At 38.3% G+C, this 22906-nt stretch overlaps 1 protein-coding gene and 1 long non-coding RNA gene across 2 annotated transcripts in view; one reads left to right on the top strand and one right to left on the bottom strand.

The window, feature by feature from the left end:
• Positions 1 to 25: 25 nt before the first annotated feature.
• Positions 26 to 7886, bottom strand: ric3a (RIC3 acetylcholine receptor chaperone a). Its single transcript, XM_056381799.1, has 6 exons — positions 7769 to 7886; positions 5207 to 5424; positions 4875 to 4950; positions 4371 to 4467; positions 3702 to 3859; positions 26 to 3513 (listed from the first exon to the last, which is right to left on the bottom strand). The coding sequence occupies exons 1-6, from the start codon at positions 7884 to 7886 to the stop codon at positions 2744 to 2746; spliced, it is 1437 nt and encodes a 478-aa protein (XP_056237774.1). The 3' UTR covers positions 26 to 2743.
• Positions 6262 to 22906, top strand: part of LOC130172859 (uncharacterized) — a 28310-nt gene continuing 11665 nt past the window's right edge. Inside the window, exons 1-2 of the long non-coding RNA XR_008828340.1 lie at positions 6262 to 6633; positions 8486 to 8554. This is a non-coding gene — a long non-coding RNA (uncharacterized LOC130172859). The remainder of the gene's footprint in view (positions 6634 to 8485; positions 8555 to 22906) is intronic.

A 22906-nucleotide genomic window follows, 5' to 3' on the forward strand; every position in this document is an offset into this window, starting at 1 on the left:
TTGCAACAGTTTCAGCAGTACTGGCTCCACTGAGCTGCAAGCACATAAATTAGCATCACAAGAAGGAAAATCTCTTGTATCCACACGAAACAATTAGCGACTTGGACACGAACAGGGCAAAGGCATGTTACACTGTGCTGTGTACCATATACAATATTGTGTCACAGTGTCATGTATGTGAATGTACAGGATGATGGTGCACTTTACTTTGAAGTCTGTTAGTGGATGAGATATAGCTGTACATACTTTATTGTGCCTTTGAAGACTAATTCCAGTGCTACGCTTTGGCTGTCAAATGAGCTGAGCTTGAACTGGTCTTTGCTGTTCTTGCTGTCCTCACATGCACTGGAAATATTTCTCTGTAGCTACTTTGAATTAAGTTGTCTATTGCAAAGTTCATTTAGATTGATTAAATAGCTGGGGTTGCAACACCTCCAGAAGATAATAATCCAAAGTGCACATCACTGGACATCATTTTAGTGATTGTCCATGAACATTTAAGTAACCTTTAGGGTCCTCCACACATTACACTACAGAGGGGAATAATTATTTACATTGTACTGTAAATCAGGCAGCAGATATAATATCCAAGGCACTCAGGCTTATGGTTGTGCTCATATCTTATGACGTTTTCCTACCTGGAAGAAACAAACTCAACACGGATTGACTTACTGCCAACAAACACACAGTGAAAGTGTGAATCTGCCACAGCTAACACATATTTCATCTCTTGCTCTTTACGTGTTTGATTAATTTTACGCGCCACTGATGTGGAGTTTGGTACATTCCTCATCTGACTGGCAGTAAGTTTCTATATCACATGGTTTATTGCTGTTCATATTTTTACTCAAAACTATTATTCCTCTTGCTCTTTATGGGGCAGTATCCTTTCTCAAATATATGATAGTATTTTGTATTTTATGACCATTGAAAAAATGCTGAATGAAGGCAAAGAACAATCTCTGATACCGCTATTGTTACTGTGGGTTATGAGGAAATCTTTATCAAATGTGCTATTCTTGTACTCAGTTGTGTTCTAACTATTTTAAATTTCTATTTTAAAATTGTTGATACTCTTGCTGTAAAGTCTGCTTTTCATACATGTGTCCAGGCACCAAACGTCTTCTCACTTTCTGTTTTTAGTGCTCTCGTTGTAATGTACAGTTAATGGTGTACAATTTACTGTGGTGGTATAGACAGAGTCCTTTGATCATGGGAAAAAAAATAAAACTTCAGTAAGTCAAAACATGTGTCCTGTACTCTCAGATAAACAAAACAAAAGAAAAACAATCAAACCCAAAGCTCCTGTATTCTTATGAATTTCATGTTTATGAATTTAATGCAGCCTCTTTTAATACAAGGCAACAGTAAAGATACCATCTCTTCCAGTCCCAGAAAATTGTTATTAATCGCCTTGTTCTGAGCCATGCTGTACTTATGCTTCTTGTTGGACCAGTAAATGCAACATTCACAGCAAAGCTGAAATCTACTAGCAAGATGTATTGATAGTCTTTACAGGGGTGAGTCAACGCCTAAATGATGCATGAAAGAAGTAGAAGAACATAAGATGAACATGGTAATGTTTTATTAGAGGTTGAGGAGCAATGCCAACTGGAATTTTTTTTTTTTTTTACAACAATGAACAAAAATGTTTGCATGGCTGTAACAGTACAATACTATGGAGTTGCTGGTTTGCCTACAACCGTGTATACAAGCTAATTGTTGAGGAGTGGTGCCATTATTTAATGCTATAGTAGCCTTCCTAAATAACAGTTCCAACATAACAGGGATATTTGGGACAATCAAGCTTTGGATACAGACAGATACTGAAACCTGTTGTGACTGACTAAAGCTGTGTTTCTCATGATCGGTTGTCTTTTTTTCTTTCCTGTCTGTCTTTTGCTGGTGCCGTTTTCTGCTTTGCATTTTTGTATGATCAGAGAGAGAGAGCTCTGACCGTGGGGATTGCTGCTGCTTGATCTCACCATTATATCCACTCATCAATATCTCTATTCCTCTGAGATTCAGCTTCAGACTCAGTTGTTGCTTTGTGAGTCACAACCAGAAAAGGTGCTAGCCTTAGACATTTTATTGTGTTTAACACTAACACACACTAATACACATTCACAAAACCCAGCTCATGTTAAGAGACAGATGTTAAGGATGTTGTAACAGCTGTCACGGTAAACTTAAAATTTAAAGTGCTATTTACAGTGTACTTGTAATCGGATATACAGGTATGTATAATAAAAATAATTTTGAAACGACAATGTTATGTTCCTTACAAATGTCAGAAACAATAATTACAATAGACATTTCTTACATTCTAACTTGTCATAGGAGAACAAGTGGGGGAACGGGGCGTCTATGTGCAGGACCGTTTAAACTAAGAACAGTCCGAACAGTCTATGTCACTGACTGTGAAGTAAAATAACAATTGATGTTCCAAATCTGTTTTGGTAGAAAAAGGACATGTGGGGAGTCCTCTGAATTTTAACTGCTTAAAGCTGCTCAAGCCTGAGTTTCTGGAAACTGAAACTGAAACTTTTTCACTTTTTGTTTGTCTGCTTGTGGACACTGTATCAAAACCCTCCTGGAAGAAGTTCTTACTACGGTGTATCTCTATTTAGCTTGTGTTCAATATTTTTCACAGATAAGGGATGAGTAATTAAGAATGTACGAGGTGAGGGACATTGAATTCACTGTATGTTTAAAAACTCATTTTATGTAAAGGAAAAGTCCTTTACGTCTCCCTTCTGTTCCGCATCCTCAGCCCACTCACCCCGACTTCTTTAGGCATGTCAGCGTTCAGACAACCGTCATCCTCCACCATCGCTGACATTAACACATATTCTCCCTTATCCTCCTCTGCTTCTTCCTCCGGGTTTGAGCCACCTTCGCAGCTGAACAGCAGGCTCTCTGCCTCCATCACTGGGTCATCTTCATCAGCTTCCTCTTCTTCCTCTACCTCTGTCCCCTCGTCCTCTTCCTCCACCTCGTCTTCCTTCTCCTCTCCCTCTTCCTCCTCGTAAGTTTCCTCTTTTGGGTAGTGGAACACATCTTTGCGGTCACTGAAGCTTATTTGCTTCTTCCCTCCATTCTGTAGCTCTCTGCTCACCTCCAGTCCAAGTCTCTCCTGCTCCCTCTCTGCCGCAGGCCGGGATAAACGAGGACTGAGCAACTGCTTTTTCTCTGCCTCCTCTTCTTCTTCCTCCTCCTCCTCCTCCTCCACCACTTCTATGTCTTGCCCTGCTTCCACCACTTCTTCCTCTTCGTCCTCATCTTCCTCCTCCTCTTCCTCTCCATCTTCTTCCTCCTCCTCTTCCTCTTCATCCTCATCCTCCTCTTGCACTACAGACAGCTTTCTTGCCATGATCTCTTCCTCCTCTTGCAACATCCTCTCTGCCAGGGCCTCAGCAGTGGGCTGGCTGCTGTGCTCCTCCAGCATAATGGTGTCAAATCCTCGGCTGTCATAGGGATCATCATATTCTGGGTAGGTCTCTTCTGGGTAGCCTGCATTGGTGTTTAAAAACAGACATCATTTGAAATACAGTATGACAGTTTAGTTGCATAAAACAGCTTCTTATCATTAAAAATGTGTAAGATTACTCTGAGGCCAAAATCTTCTGCCATAAGTGCAACAGATATTACATTTTATAAAATTTCATTAGGAGCTTGGGGATTCTGATTCAGGCATATACCTTCCCAGTCTGCACCATAGGGGACCTCCTCGGCCTCCATCTCTGGGGAGGCTGCCTCCAGCCGGCCCTCTTGCATCAATTGTGTGATCTGTCGAAGTTGCCTGAGTAATTTCTCCTCCTTCTTTGATGTCGACGTTTTACTCTTCCTCCTTCTGCCACTAGAGAGCAGCACAGATTTGGAAGTCAGGCAAGATGGCTGTGCAATAGTACACAACCCTATGCCAGTTCAGTTAAGTTGCATACTTTCTCATTGGTCTTGGTTTCTTGATTTTTTTTTTTAAGCCCGAATTGAGTGAGACAAGGGCCAGATTAGAGTTGTTTTCTATATCAATTAAAAACACTTAGACTACAATATTGAGTCTGTGAGGATCTGTTTTTATTTGCTTTATAAAAACTTATTTCCATTTTCTTAGACATGAATTCACTTCATAAAAAATTTATGCTATTATATGACCTAAGGAATTTTGAATAAAGCAGTAGCAGTAGCTGTTAAGTAAAATGTGGCAATGGCCTTTCCGCCTTTGAATAATTTTCTCTTTAATTTTGAGTTTTAATTTCCATGCCAGGGCTACCCTGATTTATCCTAATATGAAGCAATCTCTCTGGTTCTCATGTCCTATGGGCAGTGAATAGTAGTGTGTTAAGAGAGAGAAAAAAAAAATCTTCTACCTCCCAGAACCACGGCCTTTTGCTGAGACAATCCTCTCCATCATCTTTTCTGTCTGCACTAGTCTCTCCTGAAGCCTGGCAAGCTCATTATCTGTTGCTACAAGATTTACAAGAGAGATAATTTTTCTTAATATCAAAACATAATGCGCTTTTCTTTAAACAGTATATGTACAAATTGTATATAGGTGTGTAAATTCATATGTACAGTGACACACCTGCATATGTTAAGAAATGTGTGGTTACTTTGTACCAACAAATACTGTTGGCAAAAATGTCATTTACACACTGCATTCTTTTTACAATAACAAAAGTATTTTGGCTTTGACCCTATTTCACTGAAAAACTTCATGTCACTATATAGTGAAAAGCCAAATGTTAACATATTGTCCATGATCAGATCAAATTCAACTATATAGGAAACTTAGGGCCGTTAAAATCTATGAACTAATACAGATAATTTTGGGAATTATGTCACAAATACTTGAAATTGCTAAAAGTACTTACTAATCTCTTCCTCCATATTAGCCATGGTTACCGGAGTGTAGTTTCCTGATTTAGTAGTCTTCCCCTTACATGTCAGCTGTGAACACATTAGTATCAAACATACATTAAAATACTTAAATGGGAAGTAAATTCATAATCCTTACTTTCACAGAGATCACAATGGTATTTCTCATTTGCTGTATTTACACAACATTATACAGTGCAGTATACTGTATATGCAACATTATATAGTATAGTGTAAAGCTGTATGATAACACTACACCACTATATTCATATACAGTATTTTGTAATCATACACCCTGCCTACCATGCAGGCCAGCAATAGTATTCACCTTGTAGATGATATAGAGGATGTAAAGAAGGATCCCGAAGCCATATATGGGTATCACTTGAGCCATCAGGTTGTATTTCTTGCCTCGTCCGATGACTTTTATTTTGGCCATGGCCTCTGCACTGTGTGTCATGGTGTATGAAGGGTCTACGCCCCACCGTTCTGAGTCCTCTGGTACTGACAGCTGATGCATCCCAGAGGGGTAGAACCCGGGTCCAACTGGTAGAGACAAAAATCAATAAGTCAGTCAATATCACTAATTAGAGCAAAACTTCCCAGCAAATATTTCACAGTTATCTCTTCATCTGGTTCATCTATGCTGTAGCTTCTCATTTTTAGAAGTTAACCATGCAAATAGAGGTAAGTAAGTACTTTGCTTGACTATTTCAATTTTCTGATACTTTACATTTTTATTACATCACATTTCAGAGTTTCACCACATTTATTTTAAGAGCAAGTTAAGCCAACAAAATACTTTTCAGATAAGATTTTAAACACAAAACAAATATGATAAGCTTATAAAATTCATTGTTCCAACCTTTTTGATATTTGACCACTCACAAAAAAGCAACTGGGGGCCCTTTCCATGTGCATTTCAGATGTCTATGAGTTGTTATCAGTTCCACTAAAGAGACATTTCATCTTTAAACTTGAATTATCCAATATGCTGCAAAAACATATATCAAAGATTATGTCAGATTATTATATAATTTGAGGGTAATTTTACTGCAAAACTAGTACTTTTATTTCAGATACTTTAATTGCATTTTGCTGATGATACTTTTGCACTTTTACATAAGTTGAATTTTTTAATACAGGACTTTTCCTTGAAATTCAATATTTTTTGAAATGCTAGATTTCAAGAATTGTTTACATTAACAAATAATACTCATGGATACTTGGATACATTATTTCCTGGAAAGTCATCGTCGCCGCCCTTAGCGCCTCTGTGCACCATTCATACGCTGTTGTTGATGATCTACAGCCTGTTCCACCAATCACAATCGAGCCCGCCCAAACAGGCAGACGCAGCTGCACAATCGGCAGCAGGAGGCCGCTGCGATCAAGTGGAAGTGTAGAGTGGAAGTTACCTGGCGGTACACACTGAGGTGAGCTGGCAAAAGAGCATGATGTGGTGATTATAAGTTTGAAACGTCCCATTATCAAAGCACAGCCATCGTTATTACTTACAGTAGGAGGAGACACGCCTCAAACAATCGCTCATAAGTCCAAAATTGTAAATTAAAATGCGACATTTGTTAGTAGCCAGGCGCATTGAGAGGATGTTAGCATACTACCGCTACCAGAAAGGATTTAAACGTACCAACATACACAACTATTGAGAAGCAACCAAAAGCACAGGGAAAGCCACAGTCTCCTTTACTTTGGACCAACAAGACGTAGCCGAGGAGACGCGGGGGTCACGAGGTAGGAAACTGCAATGAATACTAATTTATCATTTTAGTGAACAACTATCCTGACAATAACTTTTACCCTCCCTGTGGGCAAACCATAAAAACAAAACAAACACTGACATTATCTGTGAAGGAACTAAATTTCAGAGGGAAATACTTTCTAGGTGCATGTGACATTTGTAACATTTTGTCTTGGTTTGTTTGATGATTGATAATTAGCTTGATTTGCGTGACAGCCATCTTGTTCCTTTTAACTGAGTCAGCCTTCACACAATGAACAGCATATGTTTGATGAAATATATCTTATCAAAACTAAATCATAATTTCCAAAATAACACTATACTGCTCTGCAAATGGCAAGCTTCACCTCAGGACCATATCTTTAAGGACATTGTATGGTCCCAGAAATCTAAAATATCTTTTGACTGCAGTATTGTTGTTTTGTTTGTTTACATTGGACCACAGTGGTGTTACATAGGAAGTATATAGTTTTTCACAATATTATATGAATTACCATTTTCCATGAAACGCTTTGGTGTATAATTAAAAACAAAGTTTTTACAGAATAATTTTTACCTACAAGCTGAAGGACAACCCTTTGTGATACTTCAGATATTAGTTTATTTATTTATTCTTTGGTTAAATGACAAATCTGTCCAAGTTTATATGTGACAAGAGGTGTCCCTATAGTGATGACTGATAACCATGTTAAATTGTTATCAGGTTAAATCCCAAGGAAGAAATAAAACCCTCTCATCAGGTATAGGGAAACATCAAGAGGTGCTTCCATGCTGGACATGAGGTGTAAAAGTATCAAATAACAACAATAACACACAACCCTACAATAACTTCAGTTTCAAAGTGTTTATTATATAAGCTAAAAAATTAAGTGTGGACATTAGAAATGAAAAATAAATATGCCCAAACATCTATTCACAATAATACAAATACAATACTCTTCACTACGTGTGAAATGCATGTTTTTCCATTGTGTAACATTATGATGAGGCCCTAGGCCTGGTGCACTCTGCATGGTTAGAGGAACAGCTGGAAACAACAACAATAGCAACAACATCAGGAAGAAAAAAAAGACATGTAGATGGAGCAGGATGGAGATGGATGGATGATGATCTGATAAGCCGCCTTACCCTCAGGCTGCTCCATCTCCTTTTTTCCTCTGGGTAAAAGCATTCTGGGCAAGAAAAGAGAAACACAGAGAACAGAGCATGATATAAGAGTAACCTTCTGGCAAGTTGTTATAGACATTTTGTCTCAGAAAATGACAGCCATGCGTTTATTTCACTTGAACACTAAAGCCAGTATTCACAGATGTCATCTCTCATCTGGTGACGTTCAAGCCCAGATTAGACCAGATTAGACCAGCTGCATTCAAGTGCTGTCTGAAATATTAACTACAAATCCCCAACTGGCATAGTTATAATCATTATTCCCCAAAAGTGTCTGGATTTCAGAGATGGGAACACATCAAACAACCAAGTGTAGCACATAGATGGGGTTGCCTTCTACTCAAGTACTCAGGTACTCAGGCACAACAAATCAGCATTAACTTGCCACCTTTACTTTGTGTACAAGTGAATGTTACAAGGTTCTCCGTCATTATTTATTTTGTCCCAAAAACAAATTATAACAACAGACTTAAATTTTTATTCAATCTTCCTAAAATGTGTCTAATAACATAATTGACCAAGCTGTTTGGCTTTGTGTTATTGTACCCAAATATGGTGCACGTGTTTACACACACAGACCTGGCAAAATCAGAGGGTGGTTTTTACCTCTATGGGAAAATCAAAATGTTTATCTCTCAAAATTGATTGACCTTTTTTTGTTGTTTTACCATGATCTAGGGTCAATGGCACAACAAGCTCAAGCTGGAAAATGAGTCGAGGCCCAAATTGCACAGACACCGGTTTAAGGTAAGGCAGCTCATTGTGTTACTGTGTGTTATGATTGATTCAGTGAGAGGTGTTTGTCAGGCTAATCAATGCTTTGCTGATTGACCTGTGAGGTACTGCAAGATTCCAGTGTGCGACTTCATGACAGCTCACATCCAGTCAGTTGTAATAGGTTTGTTAGAAGGGGCAGATTGATGGCTTTGGATGGAAAGTGCATCACATTGTGATTTGTCAGAGAGAGAGAAAAAGCAGACATAAGGTTGGAGTTGTTTCACAGGCGTGTGTGGTGATTTGATATTGATTTGTTACATTATCTGGGGTGTATTGTTGTTGTTACTAGCCAATATTTCTCATCCGAGTTGTCATAGTGTCATATTGTGGTGTGCCATGAGAGTGAGACATTACACCCCTGATGTGCAAGTCTTTCTGTACATTCATTTTCCATGGGACAAGCTAGCTTTGTTATGTTTGATTTCTAAAACAGACAAAAGCCAGGATCTGTTAATTATTTCCAAGGAAAGGCTTTGAATACACAACTTGCATTTGTAAGTTAGGTATTCACGATGAGTACTTGAATGCAGCACATGACCCCTCAACCCACCCGCTCTGTTGGCTCCCTGGTGTGTGTTTCATATCAAGGAGCAGCAGATGGCAGTGCAGGCTCAGGTACAGAAGTCTGCAGGCACTTGGAACACAGGAAATTACCTTCTCAGCTCCAACAAGTCAAGTAACATACAGTGTAATTTATGGTTTATGGTGTTGAATGCATTTGTCTTAATAATTTTAGAATCTAGTAACTAAAGAGAATTTTTTTTTTTTGTTTGAGTTTTTGTTTCTCACATTTGTTGCTCACTACAGAAGATAAAGCTCTTTGTGGGCCTTAATATTAGGAATATTAGAAAAATTATTTGTTACTGTAAGTTAGCTAGTTACGTAGTTTGTAAATTCGTTTTTTTTTTATTTTAACATACACATTGTGGAACATGGGATGCGAAAATTTGTTGAAATTAAAAACAAAACAAAGACATTAAATTCAGCACAAGCATTACAAACAGAACATTAATGGAGTTATCAGAAAGTATTTAAAAATAGATGGATAGGGGAGGTTCAACATTTTGTTTATACTTTGTTAGTGAAAGATGCATATGGCTATACATTCAGTATTCTACTTATATGTTATGATGTTATTGTCCTATATTTTGACTGTGATAGTTAGTGATAGATAGATTCTCCTATTTTTAAGGTATTTGAAATACTGCAACACTCTAATTTAGAACATTAGCTCAAACCCACAGGCACAAAGGTCATGAAGGTGGGACATAGGAGACTTATTAGCAAAGACCATAGCAGGGATGATAACGCCCACATACATCTTTGACAGAATACTTGTTATGAGACTCAAGGTTTCTGAAACAGTGATCAATGTGTTAAACCCTGCAGGGGTCACATAAATAATTGATGGTTTACATGTAATCAAAGGTTATTTAGGTTTAATGGCTTTTGCCTTCAATAGAAGAGTATAATTCAACTTACATATCCATCTGTGTGCATCTACGCACACAGATGTCAGCATGGTCACTCCCTGCGAATGGCAAACAGGCACCGATTGGTATCTGCCATTGTGCATTCACAAGGAAAAAAAAAACATTGAAAACCCTGCTAAAAAAGTGAAGAGCTTGTTCTACAACCTATTGTACAAACAGATTCAGAGAGAATTTAGATATGTTTCTAGAGACTGCTGAAGGCCAAAGAGAAGTGGAGCAACATGAAGGGAAACTCACCAAAAGTATTCTGAACGAGACGTGTCAGAATATTTTTACAAACCTGTCAGAAAGTCCGTTTGAAGTCCTTGCAATTAGATTAGATTGATAAATTCTGCTTTAAAATTCAACTATACGTCTATATGTTTTTAGCTTTGTTGATAACAATGTAGGGTTGACCCAGATATGCATAATGTTTCATGCAACATCCACTGAACACTGACTTTCAAGTACATATCACTGCCAGTTGTTTGGATTGTCACTGGTTTTTGATGTTTACTATGTTTGTTTATTTGTATTTATACTATATATATATATATATATATATATATAGTATCACGTCTCTCCCCATTCATAGCAGCCATAATTTCCATCTTTGGTCCTACACAGTTATGACTTATGATACTGCAAAATTATAATGTGTATTTGCTGTTTTGTCTGTCTTATCGGTCTTACCTTCTGGGTTTTATGACTGATTAATTGCAAAAAGGTAATTTAAACTAGCTTGTGCCAGTGCTACCCTTTTGGGCAGTGATAAATAAAATGCCAATGTCCGTCATCACTTGTAACATCTCTGAGATGCAAATGTCTTGAACAGTCATAGACCAGTCTCTCTTTTCTTGTCACATTTCTGGAGAATGTTTATTGCAGATTGCTTCTATGAATAAAAATGATTCTTTCATTAAATTCAGTCAGGCTTTAGGGCTAACTTAACTTACTCAAAATAATTAATTACTTATAGGTTATGATGCAGCATTTAATCAGATTTGTTGACTTCAGTACTGTATTTGGCACTGCTAATGCATGCAATCCCTCTTAAGCACTGGGTGTACATGCCAATTACTTTGAAAAGGGTTGAGAGTAACACTTAAATGTTGTTGAGGTCCTTCACATCTAGGATGCTCTGTAGAATTTCCCAGGAGTCGTAGCTATGTCCAGTTCTGTTATGTCTTCGTAAGGCCATCTCATAGACATACCATCAGTGTTCTCTATTATGCAGATGATATGCAGCTACACCCATTATGCAATTCTCAAAACCCACAGGGATTTCACTGTCATCATAATCATCTCTGAGGCATTCAGAAGTGGGTGGTTGAATATTTTCTGCAGTTAGATGCAAATAAAACAGATTTGCAAATTCATCAGTTAAATCTTGAGTAACTGATTTTAAGCTCTTAGTGCATTATAGAGTCCAAACAGCCAGCATGCATCTGGAGGAAGTGCTTTAGAAAGGTTTTGTTTCCCCATGTTAGATGTATTTGTGGCAGCAATTGCAGTTGCAGCCACAAAGGCTATGAACGCTTCACAGTGAGGAGCCATGTGCTAATTAAATGGTTATTAAGAGGTGCTTTGGAGGCTGCAGCCTGCTGTCTATCGCTTGGTAGCCCAGTGGAATCTGCACCTCTGAACCTCTAGAGTAGGCTGCCCCGGATAACCTGTCTGAATATGACTTTTGTGCAGTCCTATCAAACGATTATGACCTCCAGATCTTTTGTTTTTCCAGTAGTTAAGGCTGTAGAGCGAGGAGCCTTGACTGGCCTGTAGCTGGCATGCGCTGCAAGGTCAGAGGAAGGGTACCCAAGGCACCTCTGTCGATTTTATTTTAAGATGTTGTGGGTTGTGAATCCCTGTTGGTTGGTCCTGTACTACCAAAACATAATTTTCTCTGGAATTTGTGGTTGCGTCTTGAGGCTGTTTTACACTCATTTCCTAACAGCTTTTGGTCTGCACCCACATAGAATAGTAGTTTCTTCTCTGTAACTCCAAACTGAGTACACATGTAGCCCTTTTAACAGCATTCACAACTGGTCTCTTTCTCTTCATATTCAACAAGTCAAGTAGAGCTCTTACGTAGGACAAACCACCATTGGATTGGGTGGTGGGCACAACAAGTTGAAGCTGAAACAGAGCCTCGGGGAACAAACTAATAGTGAAACAGAACTCAAATTACACCCAAGGTGGGTTTACTGCTATTCTATTCTAGTCTGCTACTTTTGCTCATTGAGCAGTTCAAAAGACATTGTGACCCTTGTTAAGGGAGTGAACAACCCTTCATGCACTTACTGTGATTAACTATACAAAGCAACAATCAAGCATGGTCTAATGATCTATAAAAGAGTTTCATTTTTCTCATAAAGGATGACAATAAAACTGTTCTTATAACATTGGGCATTGGTCTGATTAAATATTGTTGACAATTAAGTTTTTTTAACATGTGATATGCTGGTAGTCTGAGTTAATTAAAGCATTACCATGAACATTGGGTGTCTTGAATGCAGGGAAACTGAAAGAGGCCAAAATGTACTACAGAGGAAGATGTGTCTTTACAGTCTGTAAGGACCACTCTACTGACAGAAGGACAAGAAATTATGAGGTAGACAAAGCCAGACCATCAAGGCCTTCTCAATAGTAACCTGCCGGCCATCACAGGGACAAAGTCTTATTTTATCCCTCTCAAGTGCATTGAAAATCTTAGTCTAAGTAGTGCTTATAGACAGACACCAAGGAGATTTAAGCTAAGTGAAGAATGTCAAAGCATATCAAGTCATTGTGCCAGGGTGGATATTTTCAATGAAACACTTTTTTATATGAATGTGTGCAGTTGTCTACAATGAAATTGGCAAGTCTCTTACCTTGTTATACTTGTCAGACTTTTTTTGACAAATTAAAATTAAAAAGTACTAAATTGATGTGTATGACAGCAACAACACACGATATTGAATTGCTCAAACAATAAGAGGACTTAGTACAATGATATTTGGCGTTTTGGTTAAAGAAGGATTTCTTCAGTGTTCTGACTGGCATCCTATTTCTGCAGCAATGTAGGGTTTCATTTCAGTCAAACAATGGTTGTCGACCTTTTCAATCTTGCACTATGAACTGGTGACCTTCATGTGACAGCTTCGTTTGCTGAGCACAAGGTTGGTTCGTAGGCTGGGGTATTAAGTGACTATTTAAACATTTTTTATCACTGAGCAAATCTGCTGAATAGTAAAATTATCATTAAAAGACATATAGTGATCAATTAATTTTGGTTTTCCAATCAAAACGTATTGTAACAATAAAGTCTGTACTTTGTTCTGTTCAAGTACTTGGGATACTGCCTTGTGACTTAAAAAAAAAAACAAAAAAACATGTATCCACAATACAGCTGAAAATTCTGTCATAGCTGGCATGGATGAACATTATTGGCCATGCCATACTCCCTCTATAAGCTTTTAATCCTAGGAAACAAATATGCATTTGTGTACCCTCTTTGGATGAATGGATTATAGATTATCACTGCCAGCCAGCATATGATGCCAACACAGATTATGACTGCTGTATGTTGAATAAAGCTGATACCACTATTTGGGAAATTTTGGCACCGTGAACTACTTTAAAGTAATAAGGATGTGCTGCAGTATTTGACACATAGAGGGTATTAGAGATTTTTGTTGTAAGGATTCTTTTTCATAATAGGCTGGTATTTTAAAGACAGTTGAGTTTCGAATTGCCATTTTCACCCCTTGCTCTCTGTTTCTGTTTTCTATTCCTATTATTCCAGTCAACTCAACTGTGAACTGGCTCAAAATGTATTTCCATATTTCCCCATAATTGCAGCATTGTTGAAATAAGACTTTCATCGTTCTCATGGAAACCCCTGAGTACACATCAAGCTGTGCAATTACTCAAAAAATAAAACCCGCTAATGTCAGAGTGGTGAAAATATCACAGTGCACTCCCATTCCCAAAATCCAGCTGGGAAGTATTAAATTTTAAATCTGACCACGTGCATATTCACAGCCACAAGCTCTTTTAAGAAATGACATTCAGACTGAAGGCCCATTTTGGGTGGTGCTTTTGATGCTTTGTCTTCTTTTAGTGATGCCATACTGGTGGTATGTCCAATTTTCTCTGCAGTATACCATATTGTTAATACCAGCACTTGTCTTTTATCTGTTTACTGTGCCTCTCTCTTATCAAGCCTTTAATTACTTAATTATTCTTCATTGGGCTCAATTAAAACACAATGGACTCTGCTGCTGCAAAAGTCAACTATTTTTGCTCCTGCACAGCAGTACACAAAGCATGGGAGAGATAGGCTGTTGCAGTTGGCCCTCTATTATGTACTTGGAATAAATGAGATTCTGTTTTTCTTTGGATGAAAGTCTGGCCTTTCTGATTATTATGCTAACAGCAAAATATAACATTGACTTTTATAAAATGTTCATGCTCCTCGAGTCGAGTGAGGAATAGATTCACATACATGGCAATCAACGCACCTTCCCCAAACAAAATTACTTTTTAGAAATAGAAATCGTTTTCTTTCTCTATTCATGCAAGTGATTTGTTGCGCAATGTCACCTTACTCAATAGTAGCGGGCCAGGTTTACGCCAGGTTTTTTTCCACTCCTCCCTGTGCCTCTATCTAAATCAGTCAATTTATTTCCAAATTGCATGTCGAGTGTAGGAGCAAGGGCTTATGGCAGTATATTAAATCAATGCACTCCTACAGTATATATTTTGAGAAGGTTTAATTTTTTTCCTCTTTTTGCTGATATTGATGGGGATGCACCTGGCTTTGAGTGTCATGAAGGACACACTGTCACAAATTGGAATCCTGTATATTCATAGAAGAAAGACAGTTGTGAAAAGTGATTGAGGTGGATTAATGGAGTTGAAACAGGCTTTACAATATAGGCTAGACCTTGACTGTCTTTTAGTTGTATGGTTGTTGGTCTGCACACTTTAATTTATTAGTATCAGAAGGACAGACACTATCACCAAGGGATGCAATTTGAATTTGTGTTGCCTTTATGGACTATCATGAACGAAACATGCAGACATCTTGCTGTAGAAAGCTTGAATGTGATCCCTTCCTCATGAATGCACATATACAGCATGTACTGTATATGCAAAAACAGGCATTCATTTCAAGTGTACATTACTGCTCAACATATGTATTATAACATTTGTTATCTGTCTTAGTCGAAGCATACGCAGTATGATGTAGGGGTCGACTGATTACTGACCTGTCCGATTATCGGATCCGATATTTAGCATGTTTACGATTATCTGTATCAATATTTCTTTTAATTGACTGACGATAAAATACATTCTTTTAAAAATGTGCTACTTGGCTCTTATGCAGGGCCTCTGCGTCTGTGGTCTGGAGCAATGTCCCGCCCCCAGCACAATATGATTGGTTACACGTCACGAGTAATAGCCTATTAACGTTTAAGGCTACTGTGTGCACAGACGGGCACAGACAGGAACTTTGTGTTGAAGGTAAAGCAGCAGATAGTCCAGAAGTTCCAACAAGCATCACAATCTTATGATCAAGTTCATTTGTTGATCCAACAGGAGAGGGAGAGAGAGAGACACCATCGCTAACTGCTAAGCTAGCATTGCTAGCAGATCTAAACAGCATTTAAACGTGTGGAATTAGCGAGAAAGTTGCTAAATGAAGGAGAAAGGTATGAGTGCTTGTGCAGAACTAGCGTTATAGTTTAAATGTACAGTGGCTACATCTAGTTAGTCGCTGTAATGAAGAAAACAGCAACATTAACTGGGTTGACATAGAGTTGCAAAAAAATGCTACCAGTAACACAGTAACACCAGCAGTCGGAATTAAAACAGTTCGCTTACCGCAGCACCTGTATGGCCACTCACTACTGTTACTTAAAGAAATTTTACTCATGAAGAAGTAAAATTACTTGAGTATAAATGTAATCAGATAAAAGCACAACGTGAGTCAGTTACATTGTTCTCTGAGTAAACGTATTACTACATTACATTTTTAAAAGGGGAAGGGGAGGGGCAAAAATATTATGGAGATAATAATATATGATAAAACTATTGAATCAAAGAACATTTTAGAATACAAGGCATGTGCAGTGTTCCCAAGTGAGAACTGCACTGAGAGTAACCAGCCAATTCCAGTCAGGCTCTTTGTGGCCTGTGCATATAACTGATGATTACAAATCCACACTCAGTTGGCAGTTTAGTAGGTACCCCAAGCTAAAACCAATGCAGTCTAATACAACAGTCTTACAGTAATACTCCTTCATGAGGGTTGTAATGTTCACTTTTTATTAAAATTGTTTCAGAGTGGTGTTGATTCAATTGTGTGATCGTTTTGGAGGTTGTAGTGTGTGGTGCTGTTGAGCTGTATTACATTATACAGAGAGGTGTGTCTATTATTTAGCCTACCTTCATTTGCGGTGAGCAAAATAATAGAAACACCATGGCAGGTCTCCATTGGCTTTATGTAGAAGTAGTTTTGTGTTGGTATGTCAGTTCCAAATATCGGTTATTGATCTCCTTGATTACTAATAATCGGTATCAGAATTGAACCTGAAAAAAAACATAGTCGACTGTTAGCTGTATCAATTATTTTCATCATCAATTAATCTTCAGATTACATTCTCAATGAATCAATGAATTGAGACATGAAATAGTACAGACATTGTGTAGAATAGACATAAAATAGTAAGAAATGTCCGTCACACTTTCTTAAAGCCCAAGGTGCCATTTTCAAATGTTTTGTTCAACTATAAAACCCAAAGACATTCAGTTAGCATAAGACAAAGAAAGGCAGCAGATGCTCACAAGGTGATGAATTTTTGCTAGGAAAAAAAATCAATCAAAATAGTTGCCAATTCTTTTTCTCTTGATTGACTAATTAGTCAAAAAATAGTTCGTTATCTGCATTTGCGCAATTCAACAATACTTACCTCTCGATATGAAGGCATGCTTTTTGCTTCTCCTCTGGCGACACATTGTACAAGCACCAAAGATGCATAAGCTCTGCTAAAACCCCCTTTTCCTGTTTCCTGGTTGTATTTTTTTATGTGGGTGTATGTACGTATTTATTTGAATTATTTGTTCAGTTTGTTATTTTTGTACACATCAGCATCTCTACTCTGTTGGTACATTGAAAAATTTCCAGGAATTTTAGTGGTTGGATTTTTCTGCTGAATTTTACAAAGTTCATTGTGCTACATGTGTGTGCCTCATTTTAAGAATTAAATAGCAGCATGTCTCCCCTGTGTGTTGGAGGCACCTTGAATGCCCTTAACCAGCACTAATAGGAGATAATGATTGGTGCTCAACAAAAAGAGAGATTCATTTTGAATTATTAACAAGTTAACTTTGTAGTGGAGGCACTTTATCCCCGAGGACAAACAGCCCAAATGTTTGCAAAATATAATTAAGCCGAGGCATCTTTAAATGTCATTGCTGCCTGTGCCATGTTTCAAATTGTTCTGCATCAACAGAATTTAACGAGATGGCTAAGGAATCCATTTCCTGCAAGCATGTGATAAGCCACACATACAGTGGAGCACTTTCATTGATTGCCAAAATAAAGCATTTTGTATGCAAATGTGGGAATGGAGTGGCTAAGCTGATTCAGCCTCATGGACACCAAATAATGGTCTTTACAATTAATACTTTTACATGCTATCCATTGAAAATTTCATCTTCCATTTAATGGCTCTAAAACATTTACACATGCCCAGAAAAGAGGGGGAAAGGCACTGTGTTCCAATGGATTAATATGAAAGCCAACAAACAAATAAAGCCATGCATCCCTCGCTCCCCCCAGAGTATTGGTCCCTTTCCTGTCGTCTCATGCTCCTGCACATTTTGGATTAACAGATAATCTTTGAACATGAAGGAAGGTCTGCTAACCCCGAGGGGGTGGGATGTAGTGAGTGAAAGAGAGCACAGGATTGGAGGCAGTGCTGCATTGTTTGAACGTAATGTGCTTGTCTTGTTCTTGTAAACATGCAGCTCTTTTTGTAGTGGTGATACGGCCTTAAATACCCCTCCTTCACTCTCGCAGGTTGTGTTACAGGAGACCCACAGGTCTGAATAGATAAGGAGCACTGGGGGTAACATGGGTGTCCGCTAAAAAAAAAAAGGAAAAAGAAAAAAAGACAAAGGCCAGTGGGAACCTTTCATCTGTAGGTTCAGGAGTGTTTGTGGGGACCAACAAATCACTTGTAGTCAGTTAGGGTATACATCCATGGAGCCTGTTGTTGACCTGTCTAGTCTCATCTGTTTAACAGTTTTGTTACAAACAACCACTGAGTCCAAGAACAGGGGAAAGTATATTTGGGTAGACTCTTTGGTCAGCAGATGGTTAGACCAATTTGTGCCCTGTCCTGTACTTTGTCCTGGGTATTTTAGTTTCTTATTCTGTATAATGGAGGCTTTGTAGTATTGAATGGCTACTGTGTCCTCTCCTGTCCTCTGTTCTCTGTGTCTTGTCCTGCTCAATTCTCTGTAACTTGAGAGGCACCATCCGTTATTAATTATTTCTTAGTGTTTTCAGTACACATCTCTCCATTAAAGTTTTTTCACAATCATGACATTATTTACACATTCAGAAAAACAATGTGAGCAAAATAAATCACATTCACATTTGTAACAATCGTCTAAGGCTGTAAACAAAGCTATCTAAAGGTAATGTTTATTGTTGTTGGTACATTGTTTTGAAACGATACAACATCTGTTTTATCTTAATTTAATCTTAATTTATGAATGGGATTATACATTAATACAGTCCATTGAAATCTCTCTCATGATTTCATATCATTTTATGTGCAAAAATGTAAATGTTATATTTGGTATATTTCATATTTTATAGACTTTGAACTATCTAATCTACTTACACAACAGTTTATCTATAAATGCGTGCCTCCTGTGCCTCCGATGATCTTTTCAAAGCCCCCGGCGTCTGGAGGTGGATGTTTTTATTTTGTCCTCAGTTTTGCATGTATGTTTGTACTAGAACATATTTGACAGTAATATTTCACTATTTACATATCTTAGGTATTGTAATAGGTATACCGTACTATAGCCTTTATCTATCATTAGTTATATATAATGATAAACTGTTCAATGTTCATTTATGTTTTGGTCAACTGACCACTGTGGCATCATTGCCTCAAAACAATTGAAGACAAAAGATGTCATGTCAAGTCATGTTTGCATTCTGGTCTGGCCACATGCTTTCCATATTGTAGTGTAGTAGTGTGAAATAGTACTAGTGAGAAGATCACTATAAATGCTGTGGTTAACAGCAGTGAATATACAGAGGTCCTAACTTCCATGTTCAATATCTGCACTGACTAATTCGGTTGAGTTCTGTTTATGTATTTGAATGCTTAGATGGTATGCCTGCTACCTTTCTTAAAACCTAATGGTCGGAGGGGGCTGCTTTAATGACCAGTTTTGGACTTTGTTTTGCCATCTGCACTTTTGCCCTCCACCCCCGCAGTGTGTCATTCGCAAAATATGAACCTTCCATCATTTTAGACTCAAGGACAGCAACAAAAACTGTTGACAGCAGTGTTTGAAGTAAATGAGAGAGCTGAGCCCTTCCAGATCTTCTGAAAGGCGGCGAGAGTGCAAGATGGGCAAGAAGGACGATGATGATGGGCCTGACCTCCTGATCAGGGGAGCGTGAGGAGGCCTGAGGACAGAATCCCCTCTCTGCTGCCCAGGCTGGAATTTTGTGCTTGAGAAGTGTTTAACTTTCTCAAATCCCAATTGCACTCAGTGGGGAGTGTCCTCTTTCCCTTTGCCCACAGGTTTAGTGACTGCCCTTAACTCCTCGGCCCGGGGAGGAGGGTGGGCGTTTGGAGGTTGGAGGGGGGGATCAATAGGATGGCAGCTTGCCTGTTTGACAGAGGTGAAGTTAAGCTAGGAGAGAGAGAATGGGGTGAGATAGTGAGGGCTATAGATATCTGAGTAGGAATTATCCATGACACCTGGGCTCTCAAGCTGCAACCTTTAAGTACATGATTTAGGATCACCTCTATTTGTGGGATAGCCATAGCACATTCAGCACATTCAGTCCCAGCCATTGTGCTCTGTTAGCTCTCACAGCTGAAAGTCATTGTCAGTTATTTGTTTAGAAATGCTTTCATTGTTAAGTCCTTCTACCTACATTGTTTCAGCCAGGCAAATTCAATTTTATTGTGTACCTTCTTTAGTTTCACTTAGTTGTCAAGAAGACGTGGGAAAATCTCCTAAGTCATTCAGTCCATCCCTGTATTTTTCTGCACCACTGAATTGATACAAAAATGTTCTTTTTTCAAGCGATAATATATCATTTCTAATAATCTCCCTTTGCTTTGAGAATGGTGTCAATAAACTGACATGTTAAGAACAAATGGAACAGCCTTTATCTCTGCAAAAATCCACAGCCTTTGCTTCAGACAGAGACAAAAACAAACTGTGTGCTTTCATGTTTTGTCTTATTTTTTAAAGGGGGATAACCCTAGATGAGACTGAAAATGTTGGCTTTCAAAAGGTTGACATTTAACTACTGTAGATATAATGATGGATACAAGAGATGGAGCACGTTAATGGAAAATGGCGATGTCACGGTTCATCTTCCGAATTGAGGCACATTAATCCACAGTGTTATGGAAAATGCTGATAAAAAATAAATGCACTGAATATTTGTAACAAGTGGCATCAATTTCCCCTTTGACTGTCAGTGAATGAAGATTTCTTAGCAGATTGCATTATTTACTCTGCTTAGAAAATCACAGAGCTGTAAAATCCTTGCTAGCATATTTCTTGGTGTTCTTGATTTCTGGGAAAGATCTCAACAAAGGCAATGTAAATGTCATAGGTTTGAAATGCCCCATAGTGACAATTTAGCTTTCATCATACCTACATTAATTAAACTTGGCTTTACCATATAGACTTTGACACAGTCATTTCCAGGCCAATTGTGTATGCATGAGTGGTTTTGTCCTGGTCTGCTTTCTGATGATAGGCTGATGCTGAATGTTGGTGAAAAGAGCTTGAAGTAATCTGAATCTCTGAGAAGCTTATAAAGGGAGAGTGCAGAGGCAGGGACCTAGCAAGTTTACGGAACCTCTATGCCACCAGACATAGTGTGATAATGAAGTAAGGAGCATCAGATTGACTGGCTACAAGATGCACTGATAAAACGAATGATGAAGTTTGCTTTAGAGGGAGTGCTTTTTTGTATTCATCAAATGAAACATAAGAGCAATCACAAAGACAATATATTAGGTTTTGCATATACTTGCACTGTCATGTAGTACATGAACTTGAAAGAGTAGTCTTTACTCTAGTCTGGATTTTTGAGGTTGATACAGTATTAGTAATTTTTGACAGGTAAGAAAATCTGCTAACAATATATTGGTTGATATTCTTGCCTAAAGTCCCTTAAATTTGGTCCGTAAAACATTTGGAATAAAAATACTACGAAAGATATTCTACAGTTGAAAAATACGTTTATTTGTATTTGCAACGCTGAAATATGGTCTACAAAGGGTACCGAACAGAGCAGAGATGCAAAAAGGCTTTGCTCGGACATCTCTCCATCCTATGTACTTGTTGAATAAAACATCTGTCTCGTGCACAAGGTAGTGGCAATGAGAGGGCTTGTGTTTGCAGAGATGAAACTCTCTATCCTCCACTATGCCCGAGAGAGTTTAGCCTTGATGCATTTTACACCAGCCCAAAAACCTGCGTTGACAAGTTATCTGTGACCTGTGGTGAGAGCGGGAATGGCTGCAGTGAAAATCAATCTTCGCCTCTCCTCTCGCCTTGAATACCAGCAGAGCAAACAAACAGGCCTAAACAATACGATATATACCACATATCAATTACACTAAATGCCTCAGTATCTATACTTCACTGTCCCAGGCACACACCGGTTACAAGGCACACATGCTGCTGTAAGACGATAATGGTGCTGCATTGTTCCTCACCATCTGGAGGACTGATAAGGCCTGCCTGTGCATAGTTGATAATGAGAACAGGCAGAGGAAAAACTGAGTGTTAAACATTTCCTTGGCCCATGAAAAAGGTTCCATTAAGTCCACTGACCCCAATTGAATATTAATGAGCTAATTAACGGATTTATTGTTATGCGCAATTTCTGGAGGGGCAATTTTTTTCAAGTGCTATTATTTTTTCTAATTATTTTCTGTACTTTTTATAATTGAATCTTTGTAGCTGCCAGCATCCTGTTTGTGCCTTGGCAACAAGAAAAAAACGTCTGGCATCTGTTTTCCCTTCTTTCAGCTTGCTGTAACTACAACAAAAAACAAAACAATGTTCTTTTCGATCCCAGTCTATTTGTCATCAGGACTATTCCTCATACCTCCATCAACTAGAGCCCCAAAATATTACTCTTTAAACACACCATCTTTCTTATCTGTTTTAGAAATATACAGGGCAAACGATGTTCAGGTGTTGGATTACAAAAGTGCAATTACTTGGTTTACTGCAGGGTGCATTGCATGGAGGACTTGACAAAGGTTTAAATGGGCAGTGACAGCTGAGCTTGATAGATAGCATAATCAGTTGATGTAGAGGATGCACTGAAGCAGTCCTCAGTGGACAGCTGGAGAGTACAGGCAGCTACTGAGAGGGATAGTAACCTTGGGAGGAATGACTACTGATACTTTGTTTAATGGGTACATAAGATATGGACTTCAGCAGCTTCAGGATCAACTTAAAGGAGATGGTGCTCTTAATTGTGTAATTGTATTTAAAATGTGTACCCATTCTACTTGATCTATTATGGAAAAAACACTGCAGTCATTTTATAGAAGGTCAGTTTAGTATT

This window comes from Seriola aureovittata, chromosome 1 (genome assembly GCF_021018895.1).
Source record: "Seriola aureovittata isolate HTS-2021-v1 ecotype China chromosome 1, ASM2101889v1, whole genome shotgun sequence".
NCBI lineage: Eukaryota > Metazoa > Chordata > Actinopteri > Carangiformes > Carangidae > Seriola > Seriola aureovittata.